Raw genomic sequence first — 22,614 nt, forward strand, 5'->3', positions numbered from 1 at the left:
CCCTTCCACCATCTCATGACACAAGGAGCCTTAGAGAGGGTTTGAAGGAATCGAGGAAATGGAACAAAGGAAACTCAATCTTATTGTTTTTAACTTCCCAAAATCAAACACTCCTGATGAGGACATCCATGTGGTCCAAGAGATGCTAAAAGAAGAATTTAAAATGAAAGTTAAAATAAGCAAGGGTACCCGCCTAGGACCTCCCAGAAGCGGAAAAAGGAGACTATTGAAAGTTGAGCTGTAGTCGCTTGGTCAAACGAAACAAATACTAGCAAAAGCCGAGGAACTACACAAGAATGCCAACAAGACTTACAATAGAGTCTACATAAGACCAGATCTAACCAAGAATAAGCAGCTTGCCTCAAAAAACTTGCAAGCCCAGCTCCTGAAGGTAAGAAACAAAAACCCCACCAAGCATTGGGTCATCAAACAGAACAAGATCGTAGAGCAGGCTCCGAATCCAGATCCCATATTACTTCAACAAACTCTAATAGCATAAATGAGTCTTCAAAGCAACAATCTCGGACTGCATGCACTATAGGCAACCTTTCAATATATTACACCAATGTGGATTATTCTGTGATGAGCAAACACAATGAGCTTACACTTCTAACTCACACTAACGCTTACGACATTATAATCCTTACGGAAATCAAACCAAAGATGGGGCATATACCAGATATACATACAATGAACATTACTGGCTATGATCTTTTCAAAAGTGACTTGCTTGCAACCAATACACGGGGAACCTGCATCTATACCAAATCCTTACTCAACGCCAAGCAGATATATCCAGATTTCTGCACTTCATATAAGGATCACATCTGAATCACCATCAGGTGGGGGGGAATAATGCAGAGGTGTTGGTTGGTAGTCTCTATAGAAGCGGCAGCTCAGCAGTGTCTATCCCATTGGATGAAGACCTATACAGGATTCTTTCTTGGGCATCTTCCATGAATTGTTCTCATAAACTTCTAGCAGGCGATTTTAATCATCCCAGACCGTATACACCCGCGGATCCTCAAAGAACTGGCCCACATTCTCACTACTCCCCTATGCATCCTGTTCAATGCCAGTCTCGTCAATGGATATGTACCTTGTCAATGGAAGTCTGCCACCGTAACCCCTATTTTTAAGAAAGGTGACAAGTCGAACCCGGCAAATTACAGACCAGTCTCTCTCACATCAGTTGTTTGCAAGATCATGGAGCGGCTAATATCTGAGGACATTACCAACCACCTCAAGAAAAAGAACTTACTTTGTGAACAACAACATGGATTTACTTATGGCAAGTCAACTACCACTAATCTCACTGAAGTCCTGGACATTTGGACAGAGGCATTGAGTCATAATATACCAGTTGATGTTATCTTCCTGGATTACGCTAAGGCCTTTGACACCGTCCCACATGAGTGACTTCTTACACAACTGAGTACCTTCGGGATCGGAGACTATACCCTACAGTGGGTTCGTAGTTTCCTCACACACCACAAAGAGTTGTAGTTAATGGAGCTTGCTCTGATTGGGTGAATGTGACTAGTGGTATGCCACAGGGTTCTGTTCTTGGCCCACTAATCTTCATGCTCTCCGTTGCTGATATGCCAGAGAAGCTAGAAAGTTTTGTTCTCATGTTTGCCGATGATACCAAGATCTTTTGAGCCATTGTCAACCCTCAGGTTATTCAACACTCCAATCTGCAGAGTGACTTGGATCATCTCCAATCCTGGGCAAACAACATGTGTATGCGGTTCCATCCCAAGAAATGTACAACAATGTATCTAGGTAATAATAATCCCAAACATCCATACACTATGAGATACAGTGATGGTAGCTGTTGCACTCTGTATGAGACCAATGAGGAGAAGGATCTAGGTGTGATCATTGACCAAAAGCTGTCCTTCACTAAGCATGTTGAAACCCAATTCAATAAGGCCAATCGGGTTCTCAGAACCATCAAACACCATTTTACAGATCTGGACAAAATATCTTTCTTGCTTCTCTACAAGTCCCTAATCTGCCCACACTTGGAATACGCCTCTGTGGTCTGGTACTCAAAACTGAAAAGAGAAAAGGATGCCCTGGAACGGGTCCAGTGTAGAGCAACAAAACTTATACAGGGCATTTCCAATTTGTCCTACTTGGAATGCCTTGCCTACCTCAATCTCCCTACTCTTGAATTCTGCAGAAAACGCACCGGCATAATACAGGCCTACAAGATAATAAGGGGTTCCGACAACGTCTATAATAGACCTTGCACCATATGTGGCAATAGCTTGTTCGCTCCAGCCCTCAATCCATTCACCAGGGGACACAATCTAAAGATGCAGATACAACATCATCCTGGCTCTCATGGACAGTTCTTCTCTAGCAGAGTTACTCCTGTTTGGAATAAGCTAAGTTTTCACACTGTTAATGCTCCTTCAGTTATTGCCTTTAAGTCTTGCCTCGTAACGGAAGGGAAGAACCATCAGGACCTATTCCACTACCAATTTTCCTATTGAATCAGTGACTCTGTTCTGTATATATGTGTATGTGTGTGTGTATATGTGTATGAGTGTGTATGTACTGTCATGAACATATAACTAATACCATTTGACACTCTTCGAAGGAAGATGGTCAAACCTTGACATATGGTCTCAATACCCTTGTCGGGTAATCAATGACCTTTACTTAAGATAAATACTTTAGATAAATATAAACCACATCCCATATTTGTATTTGTACTTGGTGTTTGAAAAGAGAAACATTTTCAGGTTGTCGGACTATTTGATATTCTTTCTGTCAAGGCCAATAAGTTCAAGAATTTACAGGAAACCAGCGATGTTTAGAACCTGTCATCTGACATCATTAAGTGTTCTGTGTTTAATTAATTTTCCAATGCTTCTCTTATACGACAGGATATGAACTCTATATATGTCAAATATGAACTCTATATATGTCAAATATTCTATTTCTTTACAATTAAAAAATATCTTAAAAAATATGGACAGTGAAAGAAGCATAAAAATTTTGAAAGTTATTCTTTGGTAAGGGTAGTTTTTAGAAATAAATCACCATTTTGACAAAATGGATTTTTCATTTCTGAATATTTGAGGTGAAGATTGATTATTCATATTAGTTGGATTCTTTCTCATCATGAATGTTATTCATCAGACTATTGTTTTCGTCTTAAGTGTGCAGAGTGAAACATGAAAAAATGCTCAAGATGAGAACAGTAGTCCAAAGAATCCAAATAATACAAAATTGATTTTGTTTAGTATTTGAGTTTGATTCTTGTATCAAATCTATTTCCTTGTTACTATTTTATTAAAATCAGATAATTTAATTTCATTCTTCTTAAGCGATGTTCAGAATCACTTCTTACACAAGTAAATTATTCATTTCTATAAAAAAAATTGCCCACATTTGTTAAGTTGTTTTTTAAGTCTACATTTCATAATGTGTGAATAAATCACAATAGTAAAACAATATAAAGTTTTTATATTAAGATAAAAGAAATCCTTAAAAATTGTTTTCATCTCACAATTTTTAAAAAGAAACAATGGCAAAATTGGTTGGTCTGCTTTGCATTTGACAGTTTCATGCAGTTGTTTTATTTCTTTTGTGTACCTGGAAAATACATGTTGTTTAATTCTTGCATCCAATCTTTGGGAATACTACTTACATACCTGGAATCACTGGCACATAAATATATGTTAATGAAATTCTTTGATTAGTATACAAGTTAAAAACAGATCAACAACATGATTCTGTTATAGGACAGCACTTACTGGACAATTTATAATGCACACATACCATTGTTTTAACCTCATGTAGATTGTCCCATCTTTTCACTTGTTTTGGAGATTTGGAGCTGATCTTGTGTAAACCAAAATAATTAGTTGTTTAATGTAAAGAAACCTATGTGAAAATATCTTTTTCCGCAGAACATTTTGATATATAGGTATTAAAAAATTATTTTCACATTATTCCTTTGAAAATTTGTCAGATAAAAATGAGTATTAAAGAATGGAAGATTGATTCCACATATGATGGCAATTTTATGAATGATCATTTGAACATTATCTATATTGAAGAACATATTTAATTTTTATAGTTACAATTAAGTTTCTGGTCAATATCCCAACTATAAACTCAAGTATTCTGCATTTTATTTGCACAAAACCACTGTGTACCTGTTGTTTACTAATTTATATAGATTATTGAACTTTGTTTTTCTTTTTGATCTGGGTAGGTTCCATGACTGATGAGGTAGATTGCAAACAAGAGGAGGAAAGTGATGCAAGTCTATGTAATTATATCATCATTAATTCTAAAGACATATTTCAATTGAACATGACCCCTGCAGCCATCAGTGTAATCAGTGATGTAACAGAGGTAAGTATCACACACACACACACACACACACACACACACACACACACACACACACACACACACACACACACACACACACACACACACGACTAATTTGAGAAATATACAAGTCAATGAACAGATAATAAAGTTTCAATTAAATTAGCAGATGATTGATTATTAAGCAGTTATCATATTTTGGGAATTTCACCCCCCCCCCCTTACTAATATTTACACTATAAATACAATGGTAATATATAGACTGTTTAATATTTCAATTGATGATTCCTCACAGTTCTTTCTTCTGTTTTTTTTTTTTTTTTTTACTATTACTAGCATGAGTGCCTGGTGTTGCCCGGGTGTTTGAAGGTGTATGCTGAGCAAAAAAACAAAATAAAAAAAGGTCAATTTTTTTAACTTTGACCCCTATTATGACCCCTTAACATTTATTATTTTGGGCTCAAATCAAGTTATTAAGTTAGATCCATGTCCAAGAAATCTATATCTAAAATTTCAAATGTTTAGACCCAAAATTGTCGGAGGAGTTTGGTAGAGTTCTCAAAGGTCAAAATCGTTGAACTTTGACCTCTTAACAGCCAAATTTCTGGCTGAAAACCGATCACATAGATTTTCCCAAATCTCAGTACCCTGTATATCAAGTTTCGAGTCTGTAGACTAAAAATTGACAGAGTTATTGCGTAGGGAAATGTACACAGACAGATACACAGACAGACACATAGATACACAGACACGTTCAGTTTTATAGATATAATAGATAGATAGAGATTAAACAAAAATATATACGTATACATAAATATATATGGAAACAATTTTATGTTTACTTTAAACTTTTTACGCAAATATTATGCAAGTATAAATCATGTAGAATATCTGCATGAATATAATTAAACGTAATAGTTAACTAAAGATGATCATCCCATTAGAAAATCGAAAAAACTAATAGGGAATTAATTAAAATGAATGTTTAAAAGAATATGCAAATTAGCTAGATCTTTTGCTAGTGAATGCAATTCCACAACCAATATATAAGAAAATTGTATTTTCTTTTTAAATAAATAGAAAAGAGGTTTATTAATATGAATATCAATACACACAAAAGAAAAACGAATTTATAGGAATAGAGATTTCTAAATCGATACTATCCAGGTTAGAATTTTCTACACAATTGGAGGAAAAATATTTTTAAAAATGTCCATCATAGAAAGTTTGAAGCATAAAAATAAAAATTCTTATTAAAATGAGTGAATTCAACATTAAGTTATCCAAATAAATGGTTTTGTTTATAAGAAAACAAAACCAATTTCCTTAATAAGTTTCAGTGTTTTCTTACCAAATTAGTATTTGCTCTCCTAGGAATATGAGTTTTACTTGTATTCCAAATTACTTCTTTATGTCTGATTCATGTACTTTCATATTTGTTGTAGATTGTGAAAAAATATCATTTGAACATTAAACTAATAATAAAATAAGAAAAAATGTTTCAAATAAAAAAAATATATATTATTTTCTCTTATAGATTCTGTGTTTCTTATATCTACTTTCTATTTATTTCCCTTGTCATAAAAATATAAAATCCATCAACAATTTTTCTTAAAAGTTATTTTCACTGATTTATAAACAAACATTTATTTCCTTATTTGAAACTATTTTTTAGGCTTTGATGTCTCCAGCAGCTTCAAAAGTTACACGGGTGAAAGATCTTGCTGCCTTGGAAATTGTTAACGAAGTGAGTGATTTTTCGCATTTACATGTTGAGTGTTTTGCAGGAAATACTTTTATACATTGTACAAGCAAACATGCACATTACTCAGTAATTAGTTCTAAATAAAAGGTTTTACTTTTCAGTTGAAGGATTTATGAAAATAATATTTAAGGTTTCTTGTAAAAGTAGAAATATTACAATTACTGAATAAGCTATATATTTTTGTATTTATTATTGAACTTTCATCTTATCACAATTCTAGATTATAATAGACTACCTATAAAACCTCATGACTCTTGTTTTCCCTATTTTCTTCTTTAGTCCTTCTCACATTTCATGAGCAATGTTTCTGGCAGAGAAAAAGGAATTGCTGTTTTGAGGAACAGCTGTTGTTATGAGTGAGTGATATTTGGCTTTAATAAGTGGTGAGTCATTAGTAAAACAAATAAGATTGATTTATAATAATGCTCTTACAAGCAACTATTTATTTAAAAAAATACATGACATGATAATGGATGCCTAATAGCCTTTGGTAACTCTTTCAAATATATTTCTTTATAATAATAATAATAACTTTTGTTTTATCTATTCTCCTCTTTCTCTCTTTTAATTATTTATGCCATTCACCCTTTATTTATGCTATTCACCTTTTGTGACATCATCCAGTGGTGATAAGCAAGATACAAATCAAGATTTACAGTCTTAATAGCATATAGATTGATTCTGTACAGCAATAAACTAAGTCAAATGTAGTTTTTTTTAATTATTGATCAATTATTTCTCCTACATATCATACAATTTTTTTTTAATTCTCTTACATACATTGAGCATGCCTTCTGCATTATTAATTAGTTAATTAATTAATGCTAGTTAATGTTAGAACGTGAAAGTAGGCTAAGAGATACAAAAACTGTGATTAGTTCAACAATGTTTCAAGTTAATTTAAAAAGAGTCAGTTAAGAGTGGGTATGGTACATGATACATACAGGTGGTTATGTAGCTCACTCTTCCTTATAGTCACTTCGAAAAAGAAAAAATATTAAACATCCTATGAATGTATAATGCAACCAAATAAATCGGTGATTGTTCCAAATTTAAATTAACAAATTAAACTTTAACTCTTCTACATCTTGTGTGGTCATCATTTCATGTATTGAGTCCAGCTATGACAAAAATGATAGTTGAGATGCTAAATAACACATGATTCATATGTAGGTGTTGGAGGAAGCCAATAAGGAATATAAAACATTCGTTTTACAATTATTTTTAAATATGATCACTTGATTTAAATAATCCAATAACAAGTAGGTTTGCTCTTTTTTATTGTTATTTATTTTTTTATCTAATCTGACTTTTTGTAAACATAGCATATTTCTTAAAATTGAATTTATAAACATGGATGAAAAATATTCTTTATCCACAGTGAATAAGAATGTCAATTAAGAGGCATTATAGTCAATTCTATGTAGAGATTATGAGTTCAATCCTAGGTGAAGGAACTTGACAGAAAATTAACTGATAGGAGAAATCTAAACGACATGGAATGTGAAATGAGAGTAGATTAAATGATCATTCAGTTTGAAATTCCAATGATATTAAAAAGCACTTGTTATGGATTTGACAACAATTAAGATAATGATAATAGCTTGATACATCGTCTCAGTACATAAGTACATAATCTCATTAAGTGTGAACAAATAACATTTGTTAATTTTTGGAGTCATTATCTAACCATTAACATTTAATATTTACTATTTTTATCCATAAGGAAATTAAAATCTTTGAATTTGGTTTAACTTTGCTTCTCTGCAACTTTCACTTCATCATTACTGAGAAAAACAATGAGTATGTATGAGGAAAAAACAAAAACTTTAAATTTATTTAATTGACAATTATTTATTTCATTTTTAGTTGGGATGTCATGCTGTTGTAACTGTACATCATTCTATAAAGGTAATTATTTTTATCACTTATTCTATGGACAGCGTATTGTCTACTTTCATCTTTACACAATCACTTTTATGTAAAAAACAAAGCCAAAGATCTACTCCATAGTACAATAAAGCTTGTCACAAAAGTGGTTTTAACAAAAAAAAAAAATCACATATGCACATAATGAACCCGCCAGACTACACAGACACAATATAAAATCTCCACAAGATCATTAACAAAAACACAGTTAAAATCAGTTTTACTATCCATTGTAAGATATTTGAAGTCTTCTAAAACCAAAACCACCATCAACCACAATCCCACCTACTCACCAAAAAAAGATGAAAATCCTCCATTGACCACAGAATGCACAATGAATCCAAGATTTATGATGTCAAAGTTATTGCAGGCACTACTGCTATGAAAGAAAAGATCTATATTGGAATGATAAAAAGAACATTTAAAAAAAAAAGATAATATATAACAGTACTTTCAGGCACTCAGACAAATAAGGTGCCACATCCTTTACAACCATTATATATAACCTTGAAGCTTCACCCTATACACAATCAAATGTAGAATTATCGAACAGAAATAATCCTAGAGTACCATATGCAAGAGATGCCTGCTATGCACTACTGACAAACTCAGGATACTCAAAGCAATGAATAATAAAGTATATCAATATCAAGTGTAAGGTTTTTAAAATGTGCTTGCACAAGAAAAAATTCTTTCTGATAATATGCCTATTCAATAGAAGCATCTAACATACAGAACATCATCAAGTTCACACCATCTCACACTGATACTAAAAGAAAATGGCACATCCTTATTAATGGATTGCTACCATATTATCTACAACCAATAAATAATAATCACCACCCCATAAATTTAACCCTCTTTATGCCAATTATCACAAATATAGTACCCACATTATCATATACCTCCACTAGCTCACTCCAGACTCACATTACACCTTACTATATGCTAAATATTGGTCACCCAAATTAAAAAATATAATAAAACAAAAAAGGATTATTTTAAAGAACAAAAAAATAATTTTCCAAACATACCCATCATTTCAACCATTGATCCACTACCTTACTAGAACTCTAAAACATCCCCTTTTAAAATTATGAGGATAGTTACCTTTTGTATATATACATCCTAATATCTCCCTTCTAATAATGAGTACTAGTATACCAACTGATATACAAGACCTTCTCAGGCAAACTATACTTTCCCTTGCACAACCAAATGAAAAGAATTGGCAATGTTGTAACAATAACATGACTATAAAAATACATGGTTACTTAATTCTTTTTTCCTATTATAAATATTTAGTTACCCACTTAACTAATTAGAAATATTAAGCCTAATTAACATTCTGGTGCTACCAGATCAGGCTGTCTATTGGCTTCCTGAGGCGAAATGCACCTACATCGATTTTCTGTTTTTGTTTTCTATTCTCTTTTGTATAGAGTTCAAAATAGACTTTGTAGCCTCGTAGGAGATGTCCTTTTCTCTTCGCTGCAACCTCTGTCTCACAGAAGAGATGTTGCGAGTTTGTCTCTGATGTATCATTATTTTCATGGAAAGTGTTCGACTGAGCTTCAATCTATGGTCCCCCCTCGCCAAACTTTCACAAGAAACACTCGTCTAGTTGTAAACACTATCAATAATTCCCCTCACTCTTTATCTGTGCCTAAACCTAAACGTAGATTCCATGAACAAAGCTTCTTTCTTAGAACTGCACGCCTGTGGAATTGTCTTCCGTTTTCCTGCTTTCCGGCTGACTACAATATGGTTGTGTTCAAGTCTAAAGTAAATAAGTTCTTGATGAGCCGTTCCATATAAGTTATCAAAGTTACCAAATTTTCATTACTAATGATTACTATATTGTCCAATTTCTACTGTACACTCTTTAACCCTTATCCTTGAGTGGCCTCTGGGCCTTGATAATGTGGTGATGCCTATGTAAAAAAGCAAAAAAAAAACAAAAAAACTTAATTATGTTCTACAAAAACAACAACCCCCCTTCCCCTCTCCTTTCCTTTTCCTTCCCTACTTACCAACCCTGTCGCCCCCCCCCCCGTTTTTTTGTCCTGTTGGTAGGGCATTAGAATAAGCCGACTGCCTCCCTGCAGAGTGTAAAAATCCCTCAATGGGGCAACCAGTTAGCCGTGGGTTGCTACTCGTAATGCCTTAGGACGTGATCCTGATGATTAAGCTAACTTAGACCTGGGTGCATAAAAGTCTAGGCACTGCAACACATTACTTCGGCCCTTACTTCGGCTAGACGGGCGGTCGGAGAGGCCCGATCCGACCAATCGGCCAGTCACGCCAAGTCCTAGCACTTACACCCAAAGTACCAATTACCACAACAAAGAACGAAACTTAAAGGTACTCCCACCTTTTTTATCTTTTTTTTTTTTTTTTTTTTTTCTTCCCCCACTACAAAAAATAGGCAAACCAAGTAAGTGCTAGAAGGCGGTGGCAAGGGTCAATCAATTGGAAAGACCAGAACTCAACACTCCATCTGAGCAAATGTATTTTTGAGGACATATTGAACAGAAAATATAGTGCTTGAGAACTCCTTACTAAAAGAGTATATCCTCCACGTAGCTCCGACATGGTCAAGGCGAATGGGTTTCCCCCTTACTATGCCCCAATTTTGGACTCCGAGGTGGGTAGGGAGCGTGGTTGATGAAAAATAAATCCCAAAATCCATGGCTGATAAAAACAAAAGCATCCCCCTCAAAACCCTTAAAAGAAACCATTCCTCTGACTCTGACCTCTCAAGCTCAGATGACGAACAAAAATTCAAAACTAGAAAAACCGTTCCAACTATAGACGAAGGAAACTTCCCACGATTCTTGGTTATTGAATTAATCGAAAATAAAAAAAATTGGAAATTTATCACCTTTCCTAATAGAAAAAACATTATCCACAAAAAGTAAACCAAAAATGATAAAAAAAAACAAAAGATGGAAATCTACTAGTTGAAATAACCAATCTTAGAGATGCTCAATCTCTACTCAAAATGAAGAACTTCCATGAGTACAAGTGCAAAGTCTTTCCCCATAAAACATTAAACACTTTGAAAGGAGTAATTCGAAGTTATGAACTATCGCTAGCAACTGAAAAAGAAATAAAAACCAAATTAGAAAAACTAGGAGTAATCAACCACATCCGCATAAACATAAAAAGAAACAATAAAATAATAACAACCAACACATACATATTAACGTTTAACAAATCAACAATACCTAAGGAAATAAAAATTGGCTACTTAAATGTAAAAGTAGACCAATATATCCCAGCCCCATTAAGATGTTTCCATTGCTAAAAATATGGACATCATAAAGAAGCCTGTAAAGGAATAAAAATATGTGGAAAATGCAGCAACAAAGAGCCTGACCACACCGAAGAAAAATGCATAAATGAGGTAAAATGCGCTAACTGCAAAGAAGATCACCTGGTCTTCTCTAAAATATGCAAAACATATAAAAAAGAAAGAGAAATTATAGAAGTAAAGTACAAAAAAAACACAACCTTTCCAGAAGCCAGAAAAATAGTTGAGACGTACATGAAAGATAACACATATGCTGAGACAACAAAAAAAGATAACTAAACCATACCAACATAATGAAATACATGATCAATATAGGGAGCTGATAAACAAACTGATTACATTAAATAATAAAGAATGGCCAGAATTTCAAAATAGCCTAAAAGAAAAATACTCAAATCTGGGAAACAAAATAGAAATAACAAATCCAAACAAAGAAAATAATATTCCATCCACAACAGAACCATTAAAAAAATTATATCAGAAACCAACAAAACAACCACCAGAAATTAATAAAAACAGAAGCAATGATAAAACAGCAAATAAAGAACATTCCAGAAAAGAAGAAAACCAAACAATAGACACTCAAAATAGATTCCAAATTCTAGAAAAAATGGAAACCGAAAACACCCTAGATAAAAAAAAGAAACCAAACACAAGTAATCAAGAGGGAAAAAATGAACAAGACGCCAAAACAGCAACATCTCAAGCAAGATCCAGTTCGACGTCCAGTTCCAAACAAAAAAAAGAAAAACCCAGCAAAACATTTCACCAAAGACACAAACTCCAACCAAAGATAAACCCTCTACTTCTAAAGAGATGGAAATAGAGGAAAACTAAACAGCCTCATGGATAGAAATAAAACACAACAAATTATCCAATGGAATTGTCGTGGAATAAGATCTAACTATAATGAACTTCTTATACTTATCTCACTCTTCAACCCAGCCATTGTCTGCTTACAAGAAACCTTCCTACAAAATAATAACCATTTCAAAACACCAAAGTATGAACAATACAACTATTTCCATAACACAGGCCTTCGTGCTAATGGAGGCACCTCAATTCTTGTAAGGAATAACATAACTCAAAGCAATTTCTCTGTCAAAACAAATCTCCAAGCAATTACAACTCAAGTCACATTACACAAAACAATCACAATCTGCTCAATATACCTCCCTCATCATGAACCAATAAATGAAAATGAACTAGAAAATTTAATAAAACAACTACCTTCACCATTCATTCTTCTAGGAGACTTTAACTGCCACAGTACGTTATGGGGATGCGAAGTCACAAACTCAAAAGGAAACAAAATTGAACAATTAATTAACAAAAATAACTTGTGCCTTCTCAATCAAAAACATCCAACATACTTAAATCCAACAAATGGATCAACTAGTGCCATTGATCTTACCATGTGTGATCCATCAAGCTTCTTGGATTATACATGGAGCTCTTACGAAGAACCCTGTGGAAGTGATCACTTCCCTATTATAATCAATTACAGTAACTCCATCTAAAACCACATATCCAGGTGGAACACAAACAAAGCCAACTGGGCCGAATTTAAAGAACTTTGTTCACTAAAACTAACAGAACATCAAATCCAAACAATAGAAGAATTCACGGAAGTACTCCTAACAATAGCCAAAAAATGCATACCCAAAAATTCTTCTCCTGGAAAAAAAAACAAACCATGGTTCAATCCAGAATGTAAAACAGCCATTAGACAGAGATAGGCAGCCTTAAGAAAATTTCAAAAACAACCCACAACGAACAACTTAATAGAATACAAACACCAAAGAGCTAAAACTCGAAAAACAATTAAAGAATGCAAAAGATCCTGCTGGCAACAATTTGTCAACAAAATCAACATCACCACTAAACCCAAAACCGTCTGGGAAATGATTAGGAAAATAACTGGAAAATATAATCCGAATCCAATCAAACACCTTCTCACAAATAAACAGAAAAAAAAAGATAAAAAAGATATTGCTAACACACTAGCTAAAACCTTTGCCGGAAATTCATCATCAAAACACTACAATAGACAATTCCAAATACTTAAGAAACATGAAGAAAAGTACAAAATAAACTTTAACTCAAAAAACCAAGAGCCTTATAATGAAATCTTCTCCCTCAATGAACTAGAAACTGCCATAGAAAAATCCCATAACTCAGCTGTAGGGCCAGATGAAGTGCACTACAGCTTCCTTAAAGAAATTCCACCAGAATCATTAAAACTCCTTCTCAAAATTTATAATGCATGGAAAAATGCAACAATAATACCAATACCCAAACTGGGAAAAGATACATCAAACCCAGAAAACTACAGACCAATAGCTCTCACAATCTGCCTATGCAAAACGTTCGAAAGAATGATTAACTACCGTCTTATATGGTATCTAGATGACAACAAAATAATTTCTGAAATCCAGTGTGGATACCAAAAAAATCGAGGATGTATAGACCACATCACTAACCTTGAAAATTATATCAGAGAAGCTTTTATCAATAAGGAACACGTAACATCTGTTTTTTTTGATCTTGAGAAAGCATATGAAACTACCTGGAAACACGGTATTATAAAAGATATCCACAACATCAGACTCAGACTAAGAGGCAGATTATCTGAATTCATAAAAAACTTCCTAACAGACAGATCTTTCCAAGTTCGCATAGACTCAACTTTATCAGACCCACAAAATCAAGAAGAAGAAGTGCTCCAAGGCAGCATATTGTCAACAACTATCTTTAATATAAAAATTGATAACATTATGAAAGAACTCTCTCCTGATATACATAGCTCCTTATATGTAGATGACTGCTCAATCAGCTACAGATCTAAATACACTCACACTATTGAAAGAAAACTACAACATAACATAAATAAAATTAATAAATGGGCAACTAAAAATGGTTTCAAATTCTCCAAAACTAAAACAAAATGCATCCATTTCTGTAACCAACGCAAACTCTACCCTGACCCAACCTTACAGATTGAAGGCGAAAAAATTCCATTCGTAAATGAACACAAGCACCTGGGAATCATTTTTGACAAAAAACTAAATTTCATTCCACACATCAATCACATCAAAACCAAATGTAATAAAGCATTACAACTCCTACGAGTCATCGCCCATACAGATTGGGGAGCTGACAAGAACACACTACTCAAACTATATAGAGCATTAATTAGATCAAAAATAGATTATGGTAGCTTCATATATCAATCCACCAGAAAGTCATATCTAAAAACCCTCAACACAATATGCCACTCCGGGCTAAGACTAGCACTAGGAGCATTTCCAACCTCCCCTGTAGAAAGCCTGTATGCAGAAGCACATGAAACTCCTCCAATGCTCAGAAATCAAAACCTTGGTCTAAAATACTACAAAAAACTTACAGCCAACCCCACAAACCCAGCACACAATAGCACTTTAAATCCAAACCGTAAACACCTTTTCGACCAAAAAGAAAATGCAATCAAAACCTTTGGACTTAGAATAAAATCGATTTCCAAAGGAGCAAGTCTACCCATAACTAAAATTCACGAAGCTGTCCTACTCAAAACTCCTCCCTGGAAAATCGTATCCTCTAACATCGACCTAAGTTTAAGTAAATATGAAAAGAAACATACTCATCCAATAACTTATCATGATGATCTCAATAAAATCAAAGAAAAGTATCCAGACCATACACACATCTATACAGATGGGTCTAAACAAAATAACGCAACAGCCAGTGCAGCAATACTCAATAAATCAATAAAAAAACAATCAAACCTCCCAAAAGAAACCTCAATCTTCAGTGCTGAAATACATGCTCTAATCCGAGCTCTCAAACTCGCCTCCAATAACAAAAAAAACAAATTTATAATCCTTTCAGACTCCCAATCTACTCTAAAAGCGATTAAAAATAAAAAGATGGACAACCCTCTAATCGCAAAATTACTCCAAAAATTAACTGAATTAAACAGTAAAAAAGAAATCATTTTCTGCTGGATACCGAGCCATTCCGGTATTAAAGGTAATGAATTAGCAGATTCCACAGCAAAAAACGCCTTAAATCTCCCAATCGATGCAAATTTTAAAATTTCATACATAGATCTAAAAAGACGTATCAACGCATATACAACAGAGAAATGGCAAACCTACTGGAATGAACACCTGACAATAAATTTAACGAAATCATGCCAAAAATAAAAAACCAAGAACAAAATACAAAACTAAACAGAACAGAAGTCAAACTAACAAGAATAAAAATAGGTAATATTCACTTAACCCACTCATATCTGCTAAAAAAAGAAAGCCAACCCATCTGTATACCTTGTCAAACACCACTCACAATCAAACACATATTAATTGAATGTACTGATTTTGTAACAGTAAGAAATCGATTCTACAAAGAAAACAATGTTAAAGAGTTATTTGATAAAAACAATTCCAACACCATACTCTCATATCTTAAAAAAATTGGCCTTTATAAAAAAATTTAAAAAGAACCCTTTATACAATGGTCCTGATTATGACCTAAAACTATATCCGATGGTGAGGCCCCACCTTGCGGGCCTTGGGGAGTGTGGAGCCAACTTTTAATTGCCATTGCTCCCTGGTCCACTCTGCCCCAGAGTGGTAGTACCTGTTAAGGTCCCAACTATGTGTTAAGTAGAATCCGACTTTAAAAAAATATATACTCCATTAAAAATCGTTCCTCAAAATAACTAGATTCGGCATTAAATAACCTGAAAAAGGTTGATATGCCGTAAAACAAAAACAACCAACCAACCTAATTAACATTATTTAAACTATGTCTTAAATTAACTGTAAGAGTTAATTTAAGGTATAGTTTACATTAAAAAAAAAAAAAAAAAAGAAGCAAATTCACATAATTTTTTATTTCAATTCAAGCTAGACCGAAAAGCTTCTGAAACAGCTTGCGATATCAACAAAGTGTTTCGCCCAGGAATCACTACTGAATGCACAGCATGATGGTGGTTTAATAAATTTTGTGGTGACAATGAAGTTTTGGAGATGATGAGTATAGTGGTTGGCCATCTGATGTTTACAATGATCAGTTAAGAGCCTTAGTTTAAACCATTCCATGCACAACAGTTCGAGAACTTGCTTCTGAATTAGATGTGACATATACAGCAATTTCCAACCACTTGAGAGAGATTGGGAAGACAAAAAAACGTAATAAATGAGTGCCTCATGACTTCAACAACAACCAAAAGAAACACCATTATGAAGTGTCATCTTCCTTTCTTTTACACAACAAGAACGGCCTATTTTTCAACCTGGTTGTGACTTGCGATCAAAAGTGTTTTTTTTAATAACAACTGGTTACACTCAGCTAAGTGGTTAGGCACTGACAAAACTTTATAGTACTTCCCAGAGTTATACCAAAAGAAGGTCATACTGTCTGTCTGGTGGTTTGCAGTCAATCTTATCCATTACAGTTTTTTGAATGCAGGCAAAATAATAACATCAGAAAAGTAATGTCAACAAATGGATGAAATGCATCAGAAACTTTGACAACAACACCCAGCATAAGTTAACAGAAAAAGCCCTTGACAATGCCCGACTGCATGTTACTAAACCAATCCTGCAGAAGTTGAATGAATTGGGCTACAAAACTCTACCTCATCCGTCATACTCTTCAGACCTCTCACCTACCTACTACTATTTTTTCAAGTATCTCAACAATTTTCTGTGTGAGAAATGCTAGAAAACCTAAGCAAATAAAAAAAAGTCTTCAGCAATTTCATTGCAAGATTTATACATTACTAACATTAATACACTTGTTTTGCATTGGCAAAAGTCTGTTGATTCTGATGGGGCTTCATGAATGTTTTAGTCAAGATATGTTCATTTGAATTTAAAAATTAAAAACTGCAAGAACTTTCTTGTCAACCTGATATAATATATAACGTTTTTATTCTGTGTTACTAATCTTAATTATTACAGAGATTAAAAATAAAAATATCTTTATGAAATCACTATTTCAGTAAAAAGTATATAATAGATATTTTCACATCAGTTGTTCTATTTGCATTGTATTTATTTATTAAATAGTTAATTATAATGAGGATGTTTTAATTAGAAAACTCTATCTTGTTCTTTTTGTTTGTTTGTTTTTCAGAATCCAGAACAAAAGATTAAAGGCTGTTCTGTCGTGCAAAACATAAATGTAAATGATACTGTAGAAAAAAAACTTGTAAGCTCACCTGATTGGACAACCTCACCTGATGATGAGTAAATATGTTTTGTGTCTCTTTTCTTTCTCCCTCTTACACATGCACACAAATATAGTAAACAAAAATGAAATGGATATATTAAACAAAAATAAAAGATATATTAAACCAAAATGAAACACATATATTAAACAAAAATGAAACGTGTATTGAACAAAAATAAATCTCATATCTTAAACAAAAATAAAACAGAACTATTAAAAAAATTAAATACATATATTAAATGAAAACATAATAAAGTAAAATGAAATACATATATTAAACAAAAATGTAACACATATTAAACAATAATGAAATACATATATAAAAAAACACATTAAACAAAAATGAATCACTTATATTTTTAGGACAGAAAATGAAAAACAAATATTAAAAAAATTAAAATACATATATCAAATAAAAATGAAACCCAGATACGAAAAAATAAAACAAATATATTAAATAAAAATAAAAAACACACATGAAAAATGAAATAATATATTAAACAAAAAAAATATTTAGCAAACAAAATGTGAAAACCATACATTAAACACAAATGATACATATTTATATAAATATGTATCATTTGTGTTGAATGTATGGTTTTCACATTTTGTTTGCTAAATATGTTTTTTTTGTTTAATATATTAAAAAAAATGAAACATATATATAAAACAAAAATGAAAGATATATATCGAACAATTATGAAACACATATATCAAACAAAAATGAAACATATATCAAATAAAAATGACACATGTATATTAAACAAAAATGAAACACATATATTAAACAATACTAAAATACACATATAAAAATATGAAAAAACTATAAAACAAAACTAAAATACACATAAAAAATAAAACATATATTAAACAAAAATGAAATACACATATAAAAAAGAAACATATTAAACAAAACTAAAATACACGTATAAAAAATGATACATATATTCAAAAATAATAAAATACACATATAAAAAAATGACATACATACATTAAACAAAACTGAAATACATATATTGAACAAAAATGAAATACACGCATATAAAAAAGAAACACATTGAACAAAAATGAAATACACATATAAAAAAATAAAACATATATTAAACAAAAATTATATGCACATATAAGAAATGGAAGATATATTAAACAAAAATGTAACATATATTAAACAAAAATGAAATACACATATAAAAAATTAAACATATATTAAACACAAATGAAACATATATATTAAACAAAAATGAAATATATATTAAACAAAAATTATACACATATAGAAAAAGAAACATATATTAAACAAAAATGAAATATACATATAAAAAAAGAAACACATTAAACAAAAATGAAATACATATTATATTAAATGAAACATATAGTAAACAAATATGAAATACACATATAAAAAAATGAAATATATATTAAACAAAAACGAAATACACATATAAAAAATGAAATATATATTAAACAAAAATAAAATACACATATAAAAAATGAAATATATATTAAACAAAAATGAAATACACATATAAAAAATGAAATATATATTAAACAAAAATGAAATACACATAAAAAATGAAACATATTTAATAAAAAAGAAACATATATTTAACAAAAATGAAACAAACATATTTAACAAAAATGAAACATATATAAAACAAAAATAAAATACACATATAGAAAAAGAAACATATATTAAACAAAAATGAAATACGCATATAAAAAAACAAAACATATATTAAACAAAAATTAAATACACATATAAAAAAGTGACACATATGTTAAACAAAAATGAAATACACATATTAAAAAATGAAATATATATTAAACAAAAACGAAATACACATATAAAAAAATGAATATATATATCAAACAAAAATGAAATACATATATAAAAAAATGAAATATATATTAAACAAAAATGAAATACACATATAAAAAAGAAACATATATCAAACAAAAGTGAAATACACAAATAAAAAAAGAAATATATGTTAAACAAAAATGAAATACACATATAAAAAAATGAATATAGATATAAAACAAAAATGGAATACACATATAAAAAAATAAATATATATATCAAACAAAAATGAAATACAGATATAAAAAAGTGAAACATATGTTAAACAAAAATGAAATACACATGTAAAAAAATGAAATATATATCAAAAAAAAACTAAATACACATATTAAAAAAAGAAACATATTAAACAAAAATGAAATACACAGATAAAAAAAGAAACATATATCAAACAAAAGTGAAATACACATATTAAAAAATGAAACATACGTTAAATAAAAATGAAATACACATATAAAAAAATGAAATATATATTAAACAAATATCAAATACACATATAAAAAAAGAAACATATATCAAACAAAAATGAAATACACATATAAAAAATGAAACACATATTAAACAAAAATGAAATACACATATAAAAAATGAAACACATATATTAAACAAAAATGAAATACACATATAAAAAATAGAACACATATATTAAACAAAAATGAAATACACATATAAAAAATGAAACACATATATTAAACAAAAATGAAATACATATATAAAAAATGAAACACATATATTAAACAAAAATGAAATCCACATATAAAAAACTGAAATATATATCAAACAAAAGTGAAATACACATATAAAAAATGAAATATATATTAAACAAAAGTGAAATACACATATAAAAAAATTAAATATATATAAAACAAAGGGAAATACACATATAAAAAACTGAAATATATATGAAACAAAAGTGAAATACACATATAAAAAATGAAATATATATACAACAAAAGTAAAATACACATATAAAAAATGAAATATATATGAAACAAAAGTGAAATACACATATAAAAAATGAAATATATATCAAACAAAAGTGAAATACACATATAAAAAATGAAATATATATTAAACAAAAGTAAAATACACATATAAAAAATGAAATATATAATAAACAAAAGTGAAATACACATATAAAAAAATGAAATATATATAAAACAAAAGTAAAATACACATATAAAAAACTGAAATATATATGAAACAAAAGTGAAATACACATATAAAAAATGAAATATATATCAAACAAAAGTAAAATACACATAAAAAAAATGAAATATATAATAAACAAAAGTAAAATACACATATAAAAAACTGAAATATATATGAAACAAAAATGAAATACACATATAAAAAACTGAAATATATATCAAACAAAAATGAAATACACATATAAAAAATGAAACACATATATTAAACAAAAATGAAATACACATATAAAAAAATGAAATATATATCAAACAAAAATGAAATACACATATAAAAAAATGAAATATATATCAAACAAAAGTGAAATACACATATAAAAAAATGAAACACATATATTAAACAAAAGTGAAATACACATATAAAAAATGAAATATATATCAAACAAAAGTGAAATACACATATAGAAAATGAAATATATATCAACAAAAGTGAAATACATATATAAAAAAATGAAATATATATTAAACAAAAGTGAAATACACATATAAAAAAATGAAACACATATATTAAACAAAAGTGAAATACACATATAAAAAAAGAAATATATATTAAACAAAAGTGAAATACACATATAAAAACTGAAATATATATCAAACAAAAGTGAAATACACATATAAAAAAATGAAATATATATCAAACAAAAGTGAAATACATATATAAAAAAATGAAATATATATTAAACAAAAATGAAATACACATATAAAAAAATGAATATATATATCAAACAAAAGTGAAATACACATATAAAAAATGAAATATATATTAAACAAAAGTGAAATACACATATAAAAAAATGAAATATATATCAAACAAAAATGAAATACACATATAAAAAAAATTAAATATATATTAACCAAAAATGAAATACACATATAAAAAATGAAATATATATTAAACAAAAATAAAATACACATATCAAAAATGAAATATATATTAAACAAAAGTGAAATACACATATACAAAAATGAAATATATATCAAACAAAAATGAAATACACATATAAAAAAAATGAAATATATATTAACCAAAAATGAAATACACATATAAAAAATGAAATATATATTAACCAAAAATGGAATACACATATAAAAAATGAAATATATATCAAACAAAAGTGAAATACACATATAAAAAATGAAATATATATCAAACAAAAGTGAAATAAACATATAAAAAATGAAATATATATCAAACAAAAGTAAAATACACATATAAAAAATGAAATATATATCAAACAAAAGTGAAATAAACATATAAAAAATGAAATATATATCAAACAAAAGTGAAATACACATAAAAAATGAAATATATATCAAACAAAAGTGAAATAAACATATAAAAAATGAAATATATATCAAACAAAAGTGAAATAAACATATAAAAAATGAAATATATATCAAACAAAAGTGAAATAAACATATAAAAAATGAAATATATATCAAACAAAAGTGAAATAAACATATAAAAACTGAAATATATATCAAACAAAAGTGAAATAAACATATAAAAACTGAAATATATATCAAACAAAAGTGAAATACACATATAAAAAATGAAATATATATCAAACAAAAGTGAAATACACATAAAAAATGAAATATATATCAAACAAAAGTGAAATAAACATATAAAAAATGAAATATATATTAACCAAAAACGAAATACACATATAAAAAATGAAATATATATCAAACAAAAGTGAAATACACATAAAAAATGAAATATATATCAAACAAAAGTGAAATACACATAAAAAATGAAATATATATTAACCAAAAATGAAATACACATATAAAAAATGAAATATATATCAAACAAAAGTGAAATACACATAAAAAATGAAATATATATCAAACAAAAGTGAAATAAACATATAAAAAATGAAATATATATCAAACAAAAGTGAAATACACATAAAAAATGAAATATATATTA

At 29.6% G+C, this 22,614-nt stretch overlaps 1 protein-coding gene across 5 annotated transcripts in view; it reads left to right on the plus strand.

Annotated features, from left to right (window-relative positions):
- The window catches only part of LOC145286018 (intermembrane lipid transfer protein VPS13A-like), a 965,259-nt gene that overhangs the window by 632,868 nt on the left and 309,777 nt on the right, over nt 1-22,614 (plus strand). For all 5 annotated transcript variants that reach the window (XM_080134633.1, XM_080134635.1, XM_080134636.1 and 2 more), the window contains 4 exons: nt 4,238-4,380; nt 6,035-6,106; nt 7,994-8,035; nt 17,514-17,626. In XM_080134633.1, the coding sequence (XP_079990759.1) occupies nt 4,238-4,380; nt 6,035-6,106; nt 7,994-8,035; nt 17,514-17,626 (370 nt within the window). The remainder of the gene's footprint in view (nt 1-4,237; nt 4,381-6,034; nt 6,107-7,993; nt 8,036-17,513; nt 17,627-22,614) is intronic.

The sequence above is a fragment of the Euprymna scolopes genome, chromosome 10, assembly GCF_053919585.1.
Source record: "Euprymna scolopes isolate OS-2025 chromosome 10, ASM5391958v1, whole genome shotgun sequence".
NCBI classification, from domain to species: domain Eukaryota; kingdom Metazoa; phylum Mollusca; class Cephalopoda; order Sepiida; family Sepiolidae; genus Euprymna; species Euprymna scolopes.